This window comes from Gopherus evgoodei, chromosome 1 (genome assembly GCF_007399415.2).
Source record: "Gopherus evgoodei ecotype Sinaloan lineage chromosome 1, rGopEvg1_v1.p, whole genome shotgun sequence".
Classification (NCBI taxonomy): Eukaryota; Metazoa; Chordata; order Testudines; family Testudinidae; genus Gopherus; species Gopherus evgoodei.
In genome coordinates, this window is record NC_044322.1 from 31,394,001 (window position 1) to 31,414,582 (window position 20,582).

The 20,582-nt window shown below is 37.9% G+C and overlaps 1 protein-coding gene across 4 annotated transcripts in view; it reads left to right on the forward strand.

Annotated features, from left to right (window-relative positions):
- Window positions 1–20,582, forward strand: part of GRIA4 (glutamate ionotropic receptor AMPA type subunit 4) — a 300,900-nt gene that overhangs the window by 229,879 nt on the left and 50,439 nt on the right. For all 4 annotated transcript variants that reach the window (XM_030560571.1, XM_030560562.1, XM_030560588.1 and 1 more), the window contains exons 10-12: window positions 4,155–4,361; window positions 11,584–11,954; window positions 14,894–15,092. In XM_030560571.1, the coding sequence (XP_030416431.1) occupies window positions 4,155–4,361; window positions 11,584–11,954; window positions 14,894–15,092 (777 nt within the window). The remainder of the gene's footprint in view (window positions 1–4,154; window positions 4,362–11,583; window positions 11,955–14,893; window positions 15,093–20,582) is intronic.

Genomic DNA, 20,582 nt, shown 5'->3' on the forward strand with positions numbered 1-20,582 from the left:
ATAGAATTGTGAATATAGAAGTAAAGCTTGTGTCATTTTAGCTATCTATGTTCAGTGCTAGTCACTGATCATTTCAGTGTGGACTTTGTATGTAATTTACTTTCCTACAGATTATCATTAAACATTCAAACATTACAATGTTAAGTCCTTTTCAACAATAACATATTTTGCACTAAATAATTCACATCTGTGTTTTCAGTAGTAAGTTAGAGTTTATAGTCTTCAGCTGTAATTGTGACTGTCTTCTGCAAGAGATTCTATAGAACAATCGCTCTATCTCACTGAGATAAATAGAATTTAGCATTAAGATACGACTAGGTGTGTTTTATCGATTATTATGTGACATTGTTACAGAGTGTGAGCTTGCAATGTCATCTATACAATGTGTAGGTTAATGATCCAGTAAAACTTGCCCTTTCATGTCCTAATGTTGTTATAATTAGAGGCTGCAACAAAACACTGGATCCAAACACTCCCAAATTTTCAAGTGGAAATTCAAGCCCCCTTTCTGATCTGAATGTGAAAATGCCCTCTATCATAATAATGCATCAGACTGAATGCCTTATCCAAATATCCCTAAACATTAAGTTTGTAGTTTGAGCACATCTCTGATTATAATATAGCTCATATGGTAGACAGATTTTTAAAATATTTTTTTCATTTCCTATATATCCTACGTTAAGTAGTAGAAAGGCGAGGACAACCTAGCAAGAGAAAGGTGGTATTTGTTCCTGCTACTTTAATTGTATTATTTCACATTTGTGGGTTTCACTCTATTGTCCTTTCCAACTAAGATCAGGGTCACATTGTTCTATGCTTTGTACAAACACATAGTAAGAGCCAGTCTCTGCCTCAAAAAGTACAGTCTAAATAGGTAAAACCGACAGAAGGTGGGAGGGGAAAGAAAAGCACAAAGAAGTGAAGTGACTTGACCAAGATTTCCTGACCAGGTTTCTTGAGTTCCAGTTCAGTTCTCTATGCACTGGATGGTACTGCCTTCACTGAGATCCCATCATGTCCCTCCTGGCCCCCCAACAACACCTTTCCTCAGCAGTTCTTCACAGGCGCATGAGTTGATGTGAAGATTGAGTTCTCCTTTTTAAAAGGAAAACCAGGAGTATACAGAGTTTCCAATTTATTTTACTGTCTAAAGGCTACACCTTCAAAGCAATCCAGCCTGCAGGGAGGTACACATGGAGAGTCAGCGACTGGGTGCTGGGTGGTGGGGAGATGTTGAAGTGGCTTCCTCTGTGCTTCCTCCACACTCGGCGCCTGCCTGAAGCAGTTTGTGCCAAGTGTGTATTTAATGTTACATGTTGTGTTTTGTCCAAGAAAAGCTGAATCCAGCAGTTTAACCAGTCTCTAACTCAGCTTTTTTAAAAGAGAATAAAAAATGAAAAGGTGCCAGGGCAGTGCAATTGAAGGTTAAAAGGAAGTTCTGTGAAGGAGGGAAATCTGACAGGGCCTAGCCACACTTTTAGCTAAGCCAGTGCAAAGTGATGCATTGCCTTTGTCCTTGGTTTCTTTGGTTTTTTTTTTTATCAGCTTTGTTTACAGAATGGGTATATGGGGAGGCCCAAATTATGGTTAGCACTGCACATATGAACAGGAAAGTACATAAATGCATTCCTAATTTTAAGCATGTGAATAGTCCCGCAGAGTCAATGAGGCCACTTGTGCTTAGCCATGTGCTTAAGTACCTTCCTGAACTGAGCCCTATGTAAGGAGCTCCTTCCTCCCACCCCTCTTCTCTTCTGTCTGCACACAACATGGATGTGATTGAATTAACAGTGGATAGGAATGCCAGGAGTTGGTGCAGGCTAGCATAATTGGCAGCACTTACCACCCTAAGGAAGATATGTCTGGGTCTGGCCAAGGGCATTGCCATCCATCCCCCCAATTCTTGGTCTTCAACAGGCAGCACTGGTGGGGGGTTGGGGGGGAGTGGTGACTACCCCTTTTAGAAATTGTAGCAAGTGACACTGTGTGGTAGTTTTCCTTCAGTATCCAGGATGTATCATGTCGTGCACAGTACAACTAAAGTAACGCATTGCACTACTGCATGAGTCCTAGAAGTGCCTCATAAACTCCAGCCCTCCAGAGGTTCACGTGTGATCTGCTGTTGTCATCGTCCAGTTTCCTGGGGGGATTAAAGGATCACCTGACCAGTCAGGATATGACTTTGCAAGTCGGCATCCAAAGTCATCGTGGACACTTCTCTATGCTCAGGGCCTTTTTTAGCTGTCGTTAGTGGCAAACACTCTCAGCTGTGAAAGGCCTCAAAGGCAGAAAAGGTCACAGAAAAGCCATGGAAAGGGGACTTCACCTTGGGAGCATTGCTTGGTGGCAGCGCAGACTGTGGTAACACTGAAGAGATGACTAGGGAGGCAGGCCAGAGGCATGGCTAAGGGTAACACACACATAATGTGCTCAGAGACCTGCCCCTGGGTTGAAGAGAGAATTGCTTTCTCTGTCATCCCTGAGTTGTGTTGGGCTTTAAACAAGGGACCTTCTCCTCATACAACTTGAATTTAAGTGAAAGAGCTGTCTCTTTCCTTTCATATTACACAGTCAGTGTTCTTTCTCAAACTCTGCTGCAACCATGGGACCAACCAAAGTTACAAAAGGGGTGCACTTTCAAAATTAAAGGCCAATGACACTAAAAAGATACATAACTCACTGCTTTTTCTCTTCTAAAACATAGAAGTTTGTGTCAGATTCTGTTCTTGGATGCAAATGCAAAGATCCAGTTGCTATCAATGGGAACTGTATGTCAGTGTCTAAAGGCAGAATTTAACCTGAAATATTTACAAATACCAGGTGCTTATGTTACGGTTAGCTTACACAATTTCCCTGTCACACTTATGTGTTTAATAATTGGTATGGGGATATCAGACACTACAAAATTGCTGCTGCTTACACATGATGTCCATGTGATCATTTCAATAAAGAATACTTAATGTACACATTTGTACTTTTACTTTTGCCTATGTTCTAATTAGGCATGCAGTAAAAGATGTGAGTATGGAAGAGGGGTACACTGGTCATTGTTAAAGAATCAACATTTGCCAACTGTTATCATAGGTATCTTCTATACTGAGGAGAGGAGAAAACTGTGGTGACTCAGAAGTTTTTATGAGCTAGACTTTTGGCAAATGGTTACTTTAACGGCAAGTATTGTATTTTGAACTGATTATTAAAAAAGATTATGTAAAATAATTGAAGACATTGTATGTTATAATTTTCATAAAAAGAAAAATACTAAATTCTGAATCCACAGGGTGTCAAAAAAGGCAGTATAATAATATGGGAATATTGTGACATTTCATTTTGTGCAATCACATACCATACATTATCATTACAGTGTAATTTGCATACAGAACATAATATCCATTTTTCTGAGACAATTTTACTTGCAATTTTCTAGCTCATTTATGTTTTAGAATGACTCTACAGTGACTTCTTTTTGCATACAGTATGCAAAGACAGCATTCTTCTAACATTATGCTTGTCTGTGCATATTCCTTGGTGCGTCCCAAGAAACATAGAACCTGCACTGTCTGTGTAAGGGGGAAAGTAGGTATTTCCTCATGAGCATATTAGTGATTTCTGTTAAAATGCAAATTGCCTTCTAGTGGCCAAGGCATGGCCAAATATTTTAAATGATGGAAAGCAAATAACCAACCAGACTATGCATCTGACTATATATGTAGAGGATCCACAGCAAGTGAAAGGATGAACATAGTTAAGTCAAAAAGGTTAGAATATGTCCTTACATTATCCAACATGCATTTGCATTATGTGGAGCTCCAATCATTAGTCAGCCTTTTAGCTTATGATATATGGCAAATTTCTATTGTGAGCTCTCTCACTTAAAATGGTAAATTTTATATTAATGCTTGAATTGTGTGTGTTTATAATAAAAGGGTTTTTAAGGCTGATTTTATAACATTTATAAGCAAGTTAATAATGTAAATAGAATATATATTTATAAATAACATGGATTTCTGGTAGTGCTTGGAAATATACATGTGCTAGTGCTATCTGTGAGCTTTTGATAAAATACACATAGTATTCAATCAGTGGATTACATGTTGCTATTCAGAGTCTATGCTGTATACGTCTCCTTTACAGTTCTACTTCTTTCATTATAGGAAGCCCCATATGTTATGTTCAAGAAAAATCATGATACATTTGAAGGGAATGACAAGTATGAAGGATACTGTGTAGATCTGGCATCAGAAATTGCAAAACATATTGGTATCAAGTACAAAATTGCCATTGTCCCTGATGGAAAATATGGAGCAAGGGATCCAGAGACAAAAATCTGGAATGGGATGGTGGGAGAACTTGTTTATGGGGTAAGCATACCGATTTTTGAAGTAGGATTTAACTTCTCATAATATTTGAAGTATATCTGCATTTTATTTGATCTGGGGCAAAGAAAACACTTAGAATTCAGTTTGAGCATTCATAGTGCTTTCTGTTATTTTCAAGTTAAAATCACAGATATTTTTACATGTTCTACTATTTACTCAAATAATCTGTTTCTTTTTCATGTTAGTAGATTATACAATTTGAGCATTTTCCTTAGGTTCATAGATTTAAAAATTAGTATTAGACCATTGTGATCATCTAGTCTGATCTCCTGCAAAACCCAGGCAATAGAATTTCACCCATGTTACTCTTGCATCAAGCCCAGTAACTCAGCATTGAAAGGGGTATATCTTTTAGAAAGACACACAGTCTTGTTCTAAAGATTTCAAACGATGGAGAATCCAGACCCCAATGTATTGTCAGTGTGATCCACAACTAAATTATTCAAAATTAAACCAGCATTTCTCAGAAGGATAGCATCAATGATAGGATTTAAGAGTGAATATAACCAGTTTTGAAACTATGACTGTACATTCTGTCACGATTCATGGAAAGTCTCTTCAGAATAGCACAAAAAGTAAGATTCCTGAATACAGATAAAACAGGTTCCAAAAAGAGGGGAGAATATGTAAGGCGACTTGCAGCATTTTTTGTTACCAAACCTAGAGAAGGCTCAGAGAGCCACCTAGTGGCTCTTCATCTTGGTGATAACTAAAAAATAATCCTGCAATTATCTAAGTGAGAAGATTTACACTAGCATGCACTGCTGTAAAGCTTGCATGAACCTGTCTATAGAAAGAGGAAAAGAAAAGGAAAGAAAAAAGAAAAGGAAAGAAAAACTGAGTGAGCAGAATTTCACCCTAAACTCCACAGATTTTCCAGGATCCATCCAGTTACAATGAATGCCAGGACCATGCATACCAAAGCCCTGTGCCTCTTTGCAGTTCCCCAGGAGCCTGGTTCCAATGGTGCGGTTTTGCCAGATTTTTCCCCACAGGCAGCCGCTCTTGGAACCCCCATGCATGGACCTGGGGCTGTCCATGCACTTCAGGAGAGTGGGAGATGGTGCCACAGATGTTGGTGATCTCTCTTTCCACATGAGAGTAGGGAGATTACCTGTGCAAAGAAGAACCTACCTGTGCAGTTCCCAAGGAACTATCCCCATCTCTGTTTTTAAAACGTGGAGAGGTGCCTGAACACCATCTAAAGTGTGAGCCTCTTCTCTAGCAGCATGCAGACAATGCATCTGTAAAATTCCATCAGGAAGGTAAAACATGAGAATTTAGCAGAATATCTTTATTACAGGAGTTGCAAATGAAGGGCCAAATCCTCAAGTGGTGTTAATCAGTATAGTTCCATTGACTTAATGGGAGATGCACCAGTTGAGGATCTGGTCCAAAATGTTAGAAAACTTTGAACAGATTGAGAGATATTTCATAAAAGAGTCAGTAAAAACTTTTTAAGTGTACCCAGTCTAGTTGAATCAAGAGAGAGATGATGGCCTTTCAGATAGTTAGAACCAATTCAGAGAACTTGCAAGCAGTTTGAAGCCTGTTTGTCCTTGAATAATCTATCTCATTAAAGGCAAGCAGCTGCAGTACTGACCAAAAATACCAAAGGTATTTAGCAAGCTCAAACAGCAATTAGTGCCAGCTAGATGCTAACTTCAATAGAAATGAAAAGAATGCAACCTGTGTGCCATATTTGGTGTTGCAAATAAACTGTGTGAACCAAACACTCCAGCATATGATAAATACTTATTTTTCTGTCAGGGAGGGAAGTGATGAAAAGTCTTATGGCACTTAGCAATTGAGCATAATAGTTCTTGTGCAGTTCCAATTTTATCATTTAGGAAGAATGGAGACTCAGTTTGGTTCTAGGATGGACTATTGGAGTGTGAGGCCACCATAAAGCACTCCAACTGGCTGCGCCAGAAGAACAACCAATAGTGTGCTTGCTATCTCTGCCTTTATTTGCTGCTATTATTTACAGAGTTTGTATCAGCAGTTTTTGTTCCCATTGCTCAGCCCAAGTCGGTAGCTGCTTAGGATATCCATAAAAGGGGGTGAGGAGACATCATCCACCCCCAACCACTAGAGAATCTTGTGCACTTGCCAGTAATGTATTAAGCAATGTGACTGACATCTGCCACATGCAATTTGTTCTCCTTCTTATCCTCTCGCTAATGGAGAACTATGCATGCCTTGTCATAACATTTATTTTTCTAAGGGTTTGTTTTGGTTGGGAGTTTCTTGGACTCCATAAATGCTATCTAGAAATCCCAGTCTACTGTCCTGATCTATCTGAGTGACAGTAATAGTCTCGACAACACTCTACAACCCTTGATAACTAGCTTATTCACAGAAGTACCTTGTGGTGATGAATGCCATCAGCGATTCGCAACAGGTGTTCCTGATACACTAGCAGTCAGCCCCAATTAAATATTCATTCTCCTGACACAGAATGTTATTCTTTCACTGTGTAATGAATAAGGTCATTACCCATTTCTGTCAAAGTCTGAGACGTGATGAGATTCTAGAGTTCAAATTTTTTTTATTTGCTTTTTCTAAGACAGCACAAAATGAGTGGTGGTCTGAGGAAAGACTAGATATTATATTTACTCATAAGGATGAAATATAGCACTCCAGCAAGTAAAACTGTTCTTAGCATCAGACCTAATTTGCCATGATACTTAAAGTCTGAAGGATCCATAACCAATCCGTGCTTGATAGTAATTCAGCCTTGACTGAAATATTGTCATAGATGCAGGATTTTCAAGTGTATGGGATTGTTCAGCAAAACTCCAATTTCACCAGGCACAAAATAAAGTAGAACCTCGAATTTATGAACAGCCACTTATATGAAAGAGGTGTTGATGAAGAACAAGTCAACGTCCCTTCACATACCGATGACTTCAATGCATTGGAAAGCACTTTGCAGTGTTCTGAAGGACAAGAAAAAAGTGATGTCTACACCATGCTGAAATGTATGCAGCATACCTACTGTAATTTTGAGAACTCCTCTGTCCCCAATTAGTTTGTAAAACAGGGGTTCAACAATGTTGAGTCATTATTTGTATGGAATATTGTTCCTTTTAGTAATCGCTTAAATCCATAATTGTATATCTTTACTTTTTCTGGGGAAACCATAAAGTAGGAGATGTAGTATTTTGGTGAACACATCATACTGAAATAACTATAAGAACGTCTTCCTTAGATAACCCAGAGAGCAACCCTCATCAGAATAAGAGTTTATGCCTGCCCTAATATGCAAAACAATATATTTATGAAAATCACACCAAACACCGCCAAGTTTTGTGGACAGACTGTGGCAGCTAAAAATAAATCCAGTTAATTGATGTCTAAAAACCCTGCTTCATCACCACTCCAGCTAATATCACTAAACTTGAGAGACTTACGAAGAGCACTGGTATACTCCCAGTATCTGAAGTCTTAGGTGATACTTTTACAGACCAATAATCAATAACCAGATCTACTACTTACAGTGAGAGTTAGTAAATATGCCAAGATATTGTCAGTATACAGAAGACTAGAGTCTGAGTCTTTCAGATATCTAATTATGAGAGTGCTGCATTAGCCATTCATGCTCACAGTAAGTGAAACTTCAGAGAAAAGAAGATATGGCATGGTGGTCAAATTCAGCATTTAAACTGTTCTTCTGCAAAGAGGGGATTTGTATGTGTGATGAAATATGAGAAGAAATGCAACTTAGAGAAAACAAGCAACATTTAGAGTAATTGTGGGCTGTTTCACCAAGTAGACAAATCATCATGGTACTGACAACCCCAGTGTTCTAAAATCATGAGTGAGGCCCAAGAAATCATGAGCTTAGCCTAAAAATCATGAGATTTTGTGTGTGTGTGTGTGTGTGTGTGTGTGTGTGTGTGTGTGTGTGTGTGTGTGTGTGTGTGTGTGTGTGTGTAGGGTTCTTTTTCTTTACTTTGTGGTTTTTGAGGAACTTCCTTGTTTTAATGAAAACTGACATTCTCATGTAATCACAGCTCTCCAAGAGCAGTGACTTTAATAAAAACACCAATTTGGGGAGATTTGCAATAAAATTGTGAGAATTGGCCATGCTGTTGTAATGTTTACCCAAAACAGGTATTGCTCTAATGGCTGCCATGCAAGCAAGTGAGATTTTCAAACATATTTGAAAACAAATTGTTGCTATGAAATTTGTTGAGCATTTTCAGTGGCTGAATTCAAGCTGTCTTATTTCACACTCTAATAACTCATGCTATCAAAAGTTCTAAAAATCTCAAATTACAGCTGTATGGTTGCCTTTAAGGGACAACTCATTACACACGTATTCTCCAGAAGCCTCTTCATGTACATATGTGTATATAAATGTGGATAGATAAACTAGGTCAAATCCATTGTTTCTTTAATTCCAATTGAACTCAGTGAAGTTATAGTAGGGATAATTTCAGATTATATTTTTTTCAAATTTTACAATGAGAAAATTACTGCTTGGTGTATAATTATGTTCACTTGGTGCTTAAGTTAAAATTGTACAGTGGGACTTTCAAGCAAGATATAATCTAAGGATCTGGCAGAATTTCTGCTATAAGTCTCCATTTTCAGAGGAGGAAAATGCATCTGAGGAAGTGGGTATTCACCCACGAAAGCTCATGCTCCAAAACGTCTGTTAGTCTATAAGGTGCCACAGGATTCTTTGCTGCATTTTCAGAGGTTTACCATTTGGCTACAAAACTTACTTCTAGCTGGAATGTGTCTCATTCCTGAACTATTTTTAACATATAGATTTTTTTTAATTATAAGAGTTTTTAGGCATTTCAAATTTTACAAGACTACAAAAACTTACAACATTTCAGATTTTCTTTCTGATTTTGTATCATACAATCAACTTGCTCAGAGGTTAATTCAGCAAAGCATTTAAGCACATGCTTAACTTTCATCATGTTTTGACATCCCATTGAGGTCAATAGGACTTATGCATGTGCTTAAGTATTTTGCTGAGTTGGGATGGCCTTAATCACATGCTAAACATTTCAAGTGTATTGCTAAATTGTGGCCTATGAGCCACATTTCTAAGAATGCTAGTCCATAACATAAATTTGTAGCATTTTAGTATTTATGAAATAAAATTAAGATACTGATGTCATGGAGGCTTGGGAGTAGGTCTTGGCTGCCCCTGTGTGGATGTCTTGGGGATTTGAGAGGAGGACAACACAGGGACGCTATTCATCACATTCACACAGGAACCAGGCAGAATGCTGCCACTAACAGTCCTAGGATATTACTCTGCTCTATTCGCCCCTTAATTTCAAAGAGTACAAAATTAAGCCCCTGAATGCAATAGTGACCCAACTAACACACCCAGTAATGCTCCATATCTTAGACGAGGCATGGCCAGTCAGGTTGGTTGAAATGCGAGGGACCTGCCCTCTCATGATATCACCTGGAGGAAAGTGTGGTGATGGTGGATGGCAGAGATGCTTCACAGTACCATCATCCAGTTTCCACATCTCTGCTGCCCTGACCCATTCCATGCCTCTGGCTGCAAAAGCCAGAATTTAGCCCTTAAAGCCTAGCTACTGGGTCAGATGCAGCAATTGCTCATCATAATGTTTTTCTACAATGTATTAAGTGTTTTAGGCCCATATAATAAAAAATCATATTAGGGAACTATCAAATACACATGTATACTACAGATAATACCCAGTCATAATCTATGGTGCCATTACAGTGCATGCTGTGAAAGTATGTTAGCCACACACATCAGTCTGCTGTTATTTTCCTTCACATATATTTTGGATTTGTGGCACAGTACTGTATTTTAATAAAACATCCATCAATGTAGTCAGTGTGCTGCATCAGCATGACCTCCCTCCACAAGATCTTGTACTTTTATAAGAGAATTTTATTCCAGGTCTAAATTAACAAATCTAAACAACCTGGCATAATACAAACAGGCTATATGACAGCAGACAGCATGATAGAATCTTCTTTTTTCATTCTTGAAGGATAACCATGCATAGTGATTTCATCTTTTTTGATAGAATGTCTGTGCAGCTCCACTGGCCAAAACATCCAAGCGGGGGCAGGGGAATAGTCCAAGGCTGCATCCTTGAACTACAGTGACCTCTGTAAAAAGGCAATGCTAGAGCTCCACCCCTGGCGATTGAGGATCTATTCCAAATGAATCCCAGAGAGATTCCCTGTACAAAACTATTCAGCTCAGGCTTCGCATAGGGGTCTGGAATTTGGCCCTATGAGGCTTTTCTATGCTTCCTGTGGGAAGAAATAACTTATCACCAGCTCTGTCATACTTGTACTTATTAAGGAAACAAGAGAGAAATTTAGGCCAATATCTTATTTTCTCATAAACCAAGATATACAATATTTATTTTTATCAAGTATTCGTGCTAGAGATTCACCTAGGAATCTAGTCAGGATTGGCGTTTCCAGTATAAACATACTAGATCCACGAATTCATGTGTTCATCTCAAATTCAGGTTTTCCCCATAAACTGTGAAGGTGGTGGATGGAAGCACCACACTTTTTCATTTCCATTCCTAACATGCTACCTTTTAACATGATCTAAGGTAACATCAAAACAAATGTATGAACGCCCTGATCCTACAAAGACTTAGGCACATACTAAACTTTACGGGTTTAAATATTTGCAGCATCTGGGCCTTAATTTGTTTCTTTCTTTCATTTCTATGTTTCTCGTGCTATTTGGAGTGCACACTGGGATCATTTATTTGCTTCTTTTCCTGCAGGGGGGATCATATCAGACAGAAAAATTGGTTATAACTGACTATATCTGATGGTTTTGTAGACAGAACTAGTGCTCTGCACATTTGGTGGGGATAGGATGTTTATTATAATTTTGTTTTAGGTTTACTTGTTTTTTTACTTATCTTACTTTAGCAACCTAGGTAATGCCTCAAATGATCTGTTTTAGGATTTTATTCTACAACCTATTACCACAGTATCTGAGCCTTCCACATTATTTGTACACTAAATTATCTGTATACTTCCTATAAAAATATAAACCTGTATTTTATTTTATTAATTGATTACATTAATGAAAAGAACACATAAATAAACCTAACAGTGAACTAGTGTAAAAGCTGTAATTTTGGAATTAGCTGCTTAGATGATTTTATAAACCAAATTCAATTAATCTATGCATCTATATCTCTTTTTCTTCTAGAAAGCAGAGATTGCTGTTGCACCTCTGACCATCACTTTGGTACGAGAAGAGGTCATTGATTTTTCTAAGCCTTTTATGAGTTTGGGGATATCCATTATGATAAAAAAGCCCCAGAAATCTAAACCAGGAGTGTTTTCCTTCTTGGACCCTTTGGCGTATGAGATCTGGATGTGCATAGTCTTTGCCTACATTGGGGTCAGTGTGGTCCTGTTCCTAGTCAGCAGGTTTAGCCCATATGAGTGGCACACAGAAGAGCCAGAGGATGGGAAAGAAGGACCCAGTGATCAGCCTCCCAATGAGTTTGGCATATTCAACAGCCTCTGGTTTTCCCTGGGTGCCTTTATGCAACAAGGATGTGATATTTCCCCAAGGTTTGTGTCAAATCTTTTAACTTTTGCATTTTATCTTCAACACTGATGATGCCAGGTGCATACATCCTTCCTTCTCTTCTTTTACTGGTGGTATGTAGAAGTTCAATATTTGTAGAGTTTTTCCATTTAGAAACTATAGAGTATTAGAGAAACTGCCTAGGAATTTTATCACTATTGGTACTTTTCAGACTTCAGTGTAAATAAGTCAGGAACAGTTACTTATTTTCTCAGCTGTTAACTTGTACGCATTGGGGCAATTCCACTGACTTCATTAGAACTATACAACTATACATTGTATCACAGTAGTAGCAGCTTGCTCTTATGCTGACTATTTGACCGGCGTGAATGAATTTCCTTGTTTTGTTTCATATTAAATTGTACAGTCACTGCTTGCAGCGTATCACTGTGTATAAGAGAGAAAATGCTTTTAGTGACTGTTTCTGCTAAATAATATATAATTGCCAAACTTAAAGAGTTGGACCTGAGCAACCAAACTTCTGCAGGAAGTTTTATTTGAATCACTCACCACCAGCTCATTAAACATTAAGGCCAATTTTTTCCAAAGTGGATGCCTAAACTTAGCATTAACAGTGGGATTTTCAAAAGTGTTCAGCACTGGCCTAACTCTGCTGCTGTTGAAATCCTTGGTAAAACTCCCATTGATTTCAATGAGAGCAAAATTAGCCCAATGATGAGCATTTTTCAAAATCTCATTCTAGAGGCAAAATCCTGGATCCTGGATCACATATTCGCTTTGCAATCTAAGAGAAATAGCCAACTTAAAAATACATCACCTTTTAAATACCTTCGTTTTGTTTTTAAAATGTGGTATGGATTTGTTGTGTCAAAATCATGACCCAGAAACAGCTATCTTGTTAGCAGACATTATGAAAACTTAGAAAGTTCTGCTCAATTCAACCATATTCTTCCTAGTCAATTTCTTAGTCCTTTCTTGGGCAGACTTCCATCTGTGTAAAACGTCAGCAAAAGTGAGTGTTGGGTTTCCCAATGGGGACAACCTAGTGGCAAGTACATAGGATTTGGAACCAGGAACTTCCAAGTTCTCACCTTGTCTCTGACACTGAATTCTTGTGTAGTCTCAGGAAAGTCACTTAAGGTAAAATTTTCAAAAAGTGTCTAAATGACTTAGGACCCTAAGTCCCATTTTCAAAAGTGATATATGTAGTTCAAAGCCTTTCTCATTGAAAAGTCAATGGAACTTGGATTCCTAAGTGTTTACACCCCAGATTTAAGGGTTGCTGTACTTAGCATTGCAATGTCTCACTGATTTAGGAACACCAATCCCTTTTATAAAGGAGATTTAAGTTTCTAAGTCAGTTAGGTGTTGCAATTCTGAGCACGGCTAATACCTAAATACATCTAAAAATTTGGGCCTTCGTCACTTTTGAAAATGGAAAAGTTCATTGAAATCAATGGTTGTTAGGCACCTAGGTGCTTTTGAAAATCCCAGTAAGCACCCAACTACCTTTAATATCTGCCATAAATTACTTATGTGGTTTTTTTTTAATATACCTTTTGGCCGTAGTACTTCAGCCTCTACTCAGATGAGTCTCCTTGAAGTCAAGTTTTGCTAAACTAAGGACTGCAGGATAGGCCCATTCACCCACATACTTCAGATTTCTAATCATATTTCTAATCTGTAAAATAATGATAATCCTTCTTCATCCAACCTCATAAAGCTATGGTGAAGATTAATGAAATAATATTCTCATTAACAGGAGAATATTCAATGTTAATATGAAAAGTATTATATACAGTACAATGTGAATATTATTCAACAACCAAACATGTCAAAGCCAGGTTTCCAGAGGTGGTAGAACTAATTCATTGCATCACCTAGCTCCTAGAGCCTTTCTAATTTTGTATTATGATGTTATATTTTAAGACAATGTATATGAAATAAAACAGTATGTATCTCAATTTTGTTTGCTACGCTAAATAAAGCTGTGAAGAGTACTGTTTCCTTTCAGAACATATGCTTAGATAACACACAGAGAAGGAAGAATGATTTTGTGCATAAGGCCACTGAGCAGGAGATATGAGAGCTGGGTTCCATTCCTGGCACTGCCACAGATTTCTTGTGTGACCTTGGGCAAGTTACTTAAACTCTCTGAGCCCAGTCTTGCTCCCTTTGAATTTAATGGCAAAACTTCCGGACTTCAATGGCAACAGGAGCAATCTTTTTTCTGCCTGTTTTCTCATCTGTATGATTGGCAAAGTATTTACATCAGAAAAGTGGTGTAAGGCTACATATTCATTAATTTTGCACAGCATTTTTCTCAGATGACAGGTGGCACTGAAATGGAAAGTATTATGTATTACTTATTTATTGTCACTATTCCTGTTGTTGTTATGCACAGCTTCTTAAATAACTACATGAAACTACAGGTTTTCAGACAGCTAGGGGAATATGTACTCAGGTTGTTTTCCTATAAGTGGAAAATTACATGTAAGTGACAATCGTGTTCTAATACTACATGCAGCATATTGTACACTCATGAGAGCTTGGAGACTTTGAGTTTTGTTTTATATTTTAAAAGGAAGAATAGAGGCCACCTTGCTTAACTATTTTCACTCTCCAAAAATAGATACTTCTTGTTACAAATCCTTTATAGTGTAGTCTAGCAGCCATTTCCTATATTAAAAAGTATCAAGAGAACAACCACTAGAGAGTATTCGCAATGCCTTGTACAAATAGCACTGTTTATATACTGCATTTTAAATTCTAGGCCGCATAATTTATGAGGGAACTGTTGTTATGAAATATACAGTAGTATATTAAACTTAGAAAATCTCACACCCATTGACTGTTACTTATTAATAAATACCCAGTAATAATGATATCTCTCACTCTCTCTTTCTCTTTCTCTGCTTGACATAAGAGATAGGAAAATGTGCATTATCTTATTCATGTTTAGATCCCTCTCAGGTCGCATTGTTGGAGGCGTTTGGTGGTTCTTCACACTCATCATTATTTCGTCATACACTGCTAACCTCGCTGCTTTCTTGACTGTTGAGCGAATGGTCTCGCCCATAGAAAGTGCAGAAGACCTTGCCAAACAAACCGAAATTGCATATGGAACACTGGACTCAGGGTCAACAAAAGAATTCTTCAGAGTAAGTTGGCATGCTTAATAAGGACCATCCTCCCTACAGACAAGTTTACAATGAAATGTTCAGAATGCTGAAATAATGTTCCTTTACAAATAATTATGTTGTGGTTTGTAGCTCCTGCAATATTGAGGTTATAATTTTTACCTCCAGCAGCACTTGTTGGCATTTGCAGTCATTTTAATTTATGGAAAGCTTATTGATCTTGACACATCAGGCAAGGGAACAGCCCTGAGGGACAGTGGAACCAGAGATAATTAGAGCAGCATTGCACTACTGATTCATCTCAAGCTACAGTACTGAAATAATATCCAGCATTGAATGAGCTGTGATGATGATAAGGAGTCTTGCTGTTTTGCTTCTACCTATGGGTTTTGTCAGGGACTTTTTTGCTGAGGGGAGGCATATGAAGCCTGGTGACTGGATAAAAATTTTACTAATCGCTGACTTACATAGAACATGGAAAATGTGATGTATTTGTGGGTTTGGCACATTAGAAAACAGTGTAAATGACCAGTCATATGAATTTGTTGTGTGCTATCTCTGTTGATTAGTTCATTTTCATTTGCTTTCCTATATCAGTGTAGTAGGGATGTATTGTTCCCTTCTCCCAGCAGTTTGGAGGCAGAAAGCACTGACATTACCAACAGTACATAAGAACACTGATCGCTCCTTTTGCTTAATTTTCTGTCCCTAGCAGTTGGAAGTACAGCCCAGTTGGCTGAACTGGTATAAGTATTAGTGTTTTCATGTCATTTTTAGCTAGACGTTGTTAGCCAGTAGCCTCATCTGAGATTAATTAAATGCCAGGTGTTAGCTAAAGCTCATAGAGAAAAGATGTTTTCAGTAGAAACAAGGAGTTAGAATGTTGTTTTTTTCTTTTCATTAAGTCCTGTTAAAAGGACACTGTCAAATGCCGGGGTGTTCCTCTCTTCCCTCCTCCAACACCCTCAAAAAAAAAAAAAGATAGACCACTGGGATTTGTCTTCAGACTGAAATATCTCAGCTAGATATACATTTTTAAAAAAACTTAAATGTGGTTCCTAAATTACTGACATTTCCCTTTAAGGATTTGACATAGAATCTGCTAAGCATTCCTAGCATGTCTATAGTTAGGTATTTTACCACAGGAGATGCATGGCGATATTTTAGAAGACCTTGTAAAAATGTTTTAGTATGATTTTACACTTGTACTGTGTGCATCAATATGGTAGACACCTTATTGAACATAGGGCTAGAAAGGTCCCTGTCTCAGATATTTTACAATCTGGAAATCTGATCTTGCAAACATCTATTGATGTGTTTAGCCTTATGTGCAATCCATTGTTAAGGGTGTGCTACATGTCCCCTATGTACCCACTCCATAGACAAGCTGGGTCTGTTACAACTTATAGCTCTGGATCTGGAGGTTGGCCAAGTTGGTGGCTGTCAAATACATGGGGCTTGTCTGGGATTTTAACTGCTGTGATCCTGTGATGCTCCAGATGAGCTTCCTTTGTCCTGATGCAATGTGTAATCCTCTGACCACTATGTGTTATGAGTATCAGAGGGGTAGCCATGTTAGTCTGGATCTGTAAAAGCAGCAAAGAATCCTGTGGCACCTTATAAACTAACAGACGTATTGGAGCATGAGCTTTCATGGGTGAATACCCACTTTATCGGATGCTCCAATACGTCTGTTAGTCTATAAGGTGCCACAGGACTCTTTGCTGCTTTTATGTGTTGTGAGGACTCCTTGGTGCCTGAGCTACAAAGTCTGGCTCTTTAACTAACTGCTGAAGAGTCATGGTTCTACTTTTGCAGATTCCAGGTTCGATCCCTGGTGTAGACCAAAATGATGGCCATTGCATGTGAGTAGTTCCACTAACTAAACTAACACAATAAGGGTAATTAAAATATACAAATGGACGAGGAGTAGGACAGGTTTATATATTCTTAATTGTTCCCCATTATTTTTTAATATACTTCACATGTCCATCGTAAAATCTCACTTCTTGTAGGCAATGCTGTAGAGTGAGTGTATAGGGATTTGAAAAAAAAAACCAAAAGAATGGGACCCTTTTTCTGACGCTTCCATAACACTTTGACAAACTGCAATTTTGAAATAATGAGGTCAGCTCCTTTGATATAAGGACGAGCTACCAATCTCAGCCACAATACTTTTGTCATTTTTTTCTAATCATGCTGTAAAGATAACTACTATATTGTGCTTTAACTTTGTATTCTATGTAAATAACAAGAGCCATTTAAAAAAGAAATAGCATTTTTGAGTCCACCTGTGGTAAACACCATTCTTTCACTTTAATCTTTGGAAATTAAAAGAAAAGCAGCAAGATCAACTGTGTCTCTGTATTTCCCCCCTGTATTTTAGAACATGAAAGCAAACAAGACAAAAGTAGCCACAAAAACTAAATGTAACTGCACATATAAATGTGAAGCTTTAAAAAGCACTAGGCTAGCTGGAGCGCTTTGTTTAAATCATGTATCTAAAGGCTTATCTTCAAAAGGGTTCTGATCTATGCAGTGTTGCCATGTCTATTGCTAAAAATACTTAACAAGAAATATAGGAGAAACAATAAAGTATTTCCAAAGGGATGCAAACATCTTCACCTAAGTGTTGTACAGTACAGACATTGATAAACATTAAAGGAAAACCCCACCTAATTCGCTCAGTCCAGCATTCTAAAAGGTTAGAAGACAAAGAGCATGTCTCATCATTTGAGGGCTTTATGCTCTTGGTTACCATTTTATTGATAATTACCATCTCGATGAAAAAGGATCATTCATGACCCTGACTGTATGGGGTCCAAATGTCAGAAAATCTAAATAAATTTGCAATCTGCTTTAGTTCTGATTGATCAGCAAAGAGAAAAAATGTTGTTTTTAAAACTCAACTTAAAAGAAAAACAGAGTTCCTTTCTGACTGTTATTAAAGCTGGCTGGAAGCTGTGAAAGCTGAATGTTGAGAGCAGTTTGCTCAAAGGCAGAGAATTACATTTCAATTATCTTGCAAAAAAAATCCTATATGAAAGATAGCATTGTCAAATATGAGAATTCAAACCTCTCACTATTTCCTTATATTATAGTATGGAAAATCTATTGGCTTTCTGTCTGGTTTTCATTCTAGTTTAGCTTATACTGTATATTGAATGTTAATGCTGACAGAATTATTCAGCTGAACGTTGCAGGCTTGACAGTGTTTCTATATAGATGAGGGCTTGTTAGAACTTCAGTGCTGTCTATTGTTTGCCTGGTGAGAGAAGGAAACTGATTTACGAAAAGGATTTTTTAAAAAAGACCTTCTTTAGGAAATGTAACCACAATTTGCTAAGACAGAAAAGTGAAATTTTTACCTTAATTTATTATGTTTTAGTTTTAAGAGAAACCAGTACACTATATTTCCTTATCAAGAATCTAGCACTAAAAACTTCAGGACTGATTGGGAAGTAGAGATAGATAAAGACACATCAGCATTCTTTATATGGCGCCTGATTCAGCACTGCAGTACTCCAGTTTAAGACCACTCTAACTGAAATCAGTGGAGTTACCCCAGTGTAAAATAGAAATAATACAGTGGTGAATCAAGCCCAGATCCTGATCCTAGTTACACAGGTATAAATGCAGAGTAACTCAATAATTATCATGGTTTATGGGCACTATGGAAGTAGTATGAATTGATACCAGGGTAACAGCGGCAGGAGCTGGTTCCATGGACATGACTAGCTGTGTAGGTATTTTTGAGTTGGAATTTTTTAGCTGTCAGTATTTTTCCCATAACAGGATAAAATGGAGTGCATGCACCAGCTGAAAAAAATGAAGAGATTTTGTTAAGCTTACACAAGGCATATTCAAGAGACACTTGTGGTAAAATGCTATTCACTAGCAAACACTGATAAATGTTCCAGCCACAAAGATGTTTCCTTTCACCATCTCCTGTGCAGTCGAGACATTGTTCTCTGGCCACATTACTAATACAATTATTCAGTAATTGGTACAGATAAATACTTCAGGGAGTTTTTCTTTATCTTCTACAGAGTTTCCATACTGACTCTTTTTAAGATAAATCAATTTAAGTGAATACTTAATTCCTTAGTTCCACATTTTCTTGTAAAATCTCCCTAGTTCCACCCACTCTGCCTGTCATGGAACAAGGTGCAAGATGCTGAGAAACCTCAACTCCCACTGAAGTCAGTGGGACTTTAGGACTGATTCAACATCTGTTCCTATTCAGAAAAGCACTTAAGCACATGCTTAAGTCCCACTGATGTAAGGTTAAGCACATGCTTAAGTGCTTTGGTGAATATGGCTGCACATAAGCATTTTGCTACTTTGCGGCCTGGAGACACTCAGCACCTCCCAGGAGTGCTAGTACCTTGCAGGACTGAGCACAAAAACCTAATTCTGCTTCAATGGGAACTACTTTCGACTTGTACAAGAGCTGTCTGAAGCCCCTTAGAAAAGTCTCGTTTCACTAAAAGGAGCCTTCTCCTCCCCTGCCAAAGAGGAGGGGAGAGTTGGCGTTTGTTCAATAAAAATGCTGATTGATGTATAGCTGCCAACATTTTAAAAGTTGCAAAGAATCCTGTGGCACCTTATAGACTAACAGACGTTTTGGAGCATGAGCTTTCGTGGGTGAATACCCACTTCGTCAGAGCATGTCATCTGACGAAGTGGGTATTCACCCACGAAAGCTCATGCTCCAAAACGTCTGTTAGTCTATAAGGTGCCACAGGATTCTTTGCTGCTTTTACAGATCCAGACTAACACAGCTACCCCTCTGATTTTAAAAGTTGTGCATTATCTAGGTTTGAATATATGTACTATGTTGTTGGGGGGGAGTAGGGGAGTAAAGGTAGGTGGCTTTTAATTGTACATGTTAAATATGAATGGCAAATATGCAAAGCCTTATTCATGACAATAGAATTCTTTCCTTCTTTCTTAATTAAGTTTTAGATAATTACAATAACAAAAAAAAAACATCTTTTCCCACCTATAAGGCATTATCATTTGTAATTGTGCTAAGCACTCACCAAGGAGACAGATTTCCAAGTAATCTACAACAAGCTGTAAATTTATCATAGAATTCTGGCTAAGGTCTGCAGCACTGGTACGATCCTGAGATGATAGGACGAAGTACTTGGTAGGCTAAGGGTCACTGATATTAGAATTCTCTCTCCTACAACACAAACGAAAGTCCAAGATGCCATGTCTTTGAGATCAAAGCTCAGTACACCATTTTGTTTCCTTTTTAATACTGTGTGTGCACATCTGAATTTTGTTTATATTTGTTTTTAGGGTGGGGTGTATTCCGAAGTAACTACTCAGCCTTTACTCAAGCAAAACTTACTGATGGCAATACGAGTTTTGACTGAGTAAAACTGAGCATTAAAACTGAGTAAGGACTTCAATATTTTGTCCAGTATTTGTGGGAGGCCTGTTTTCTTTTTCTCTTTCACCTCCTTTGTGGATTTTAAGGGATATATTGCTCATTTGTAA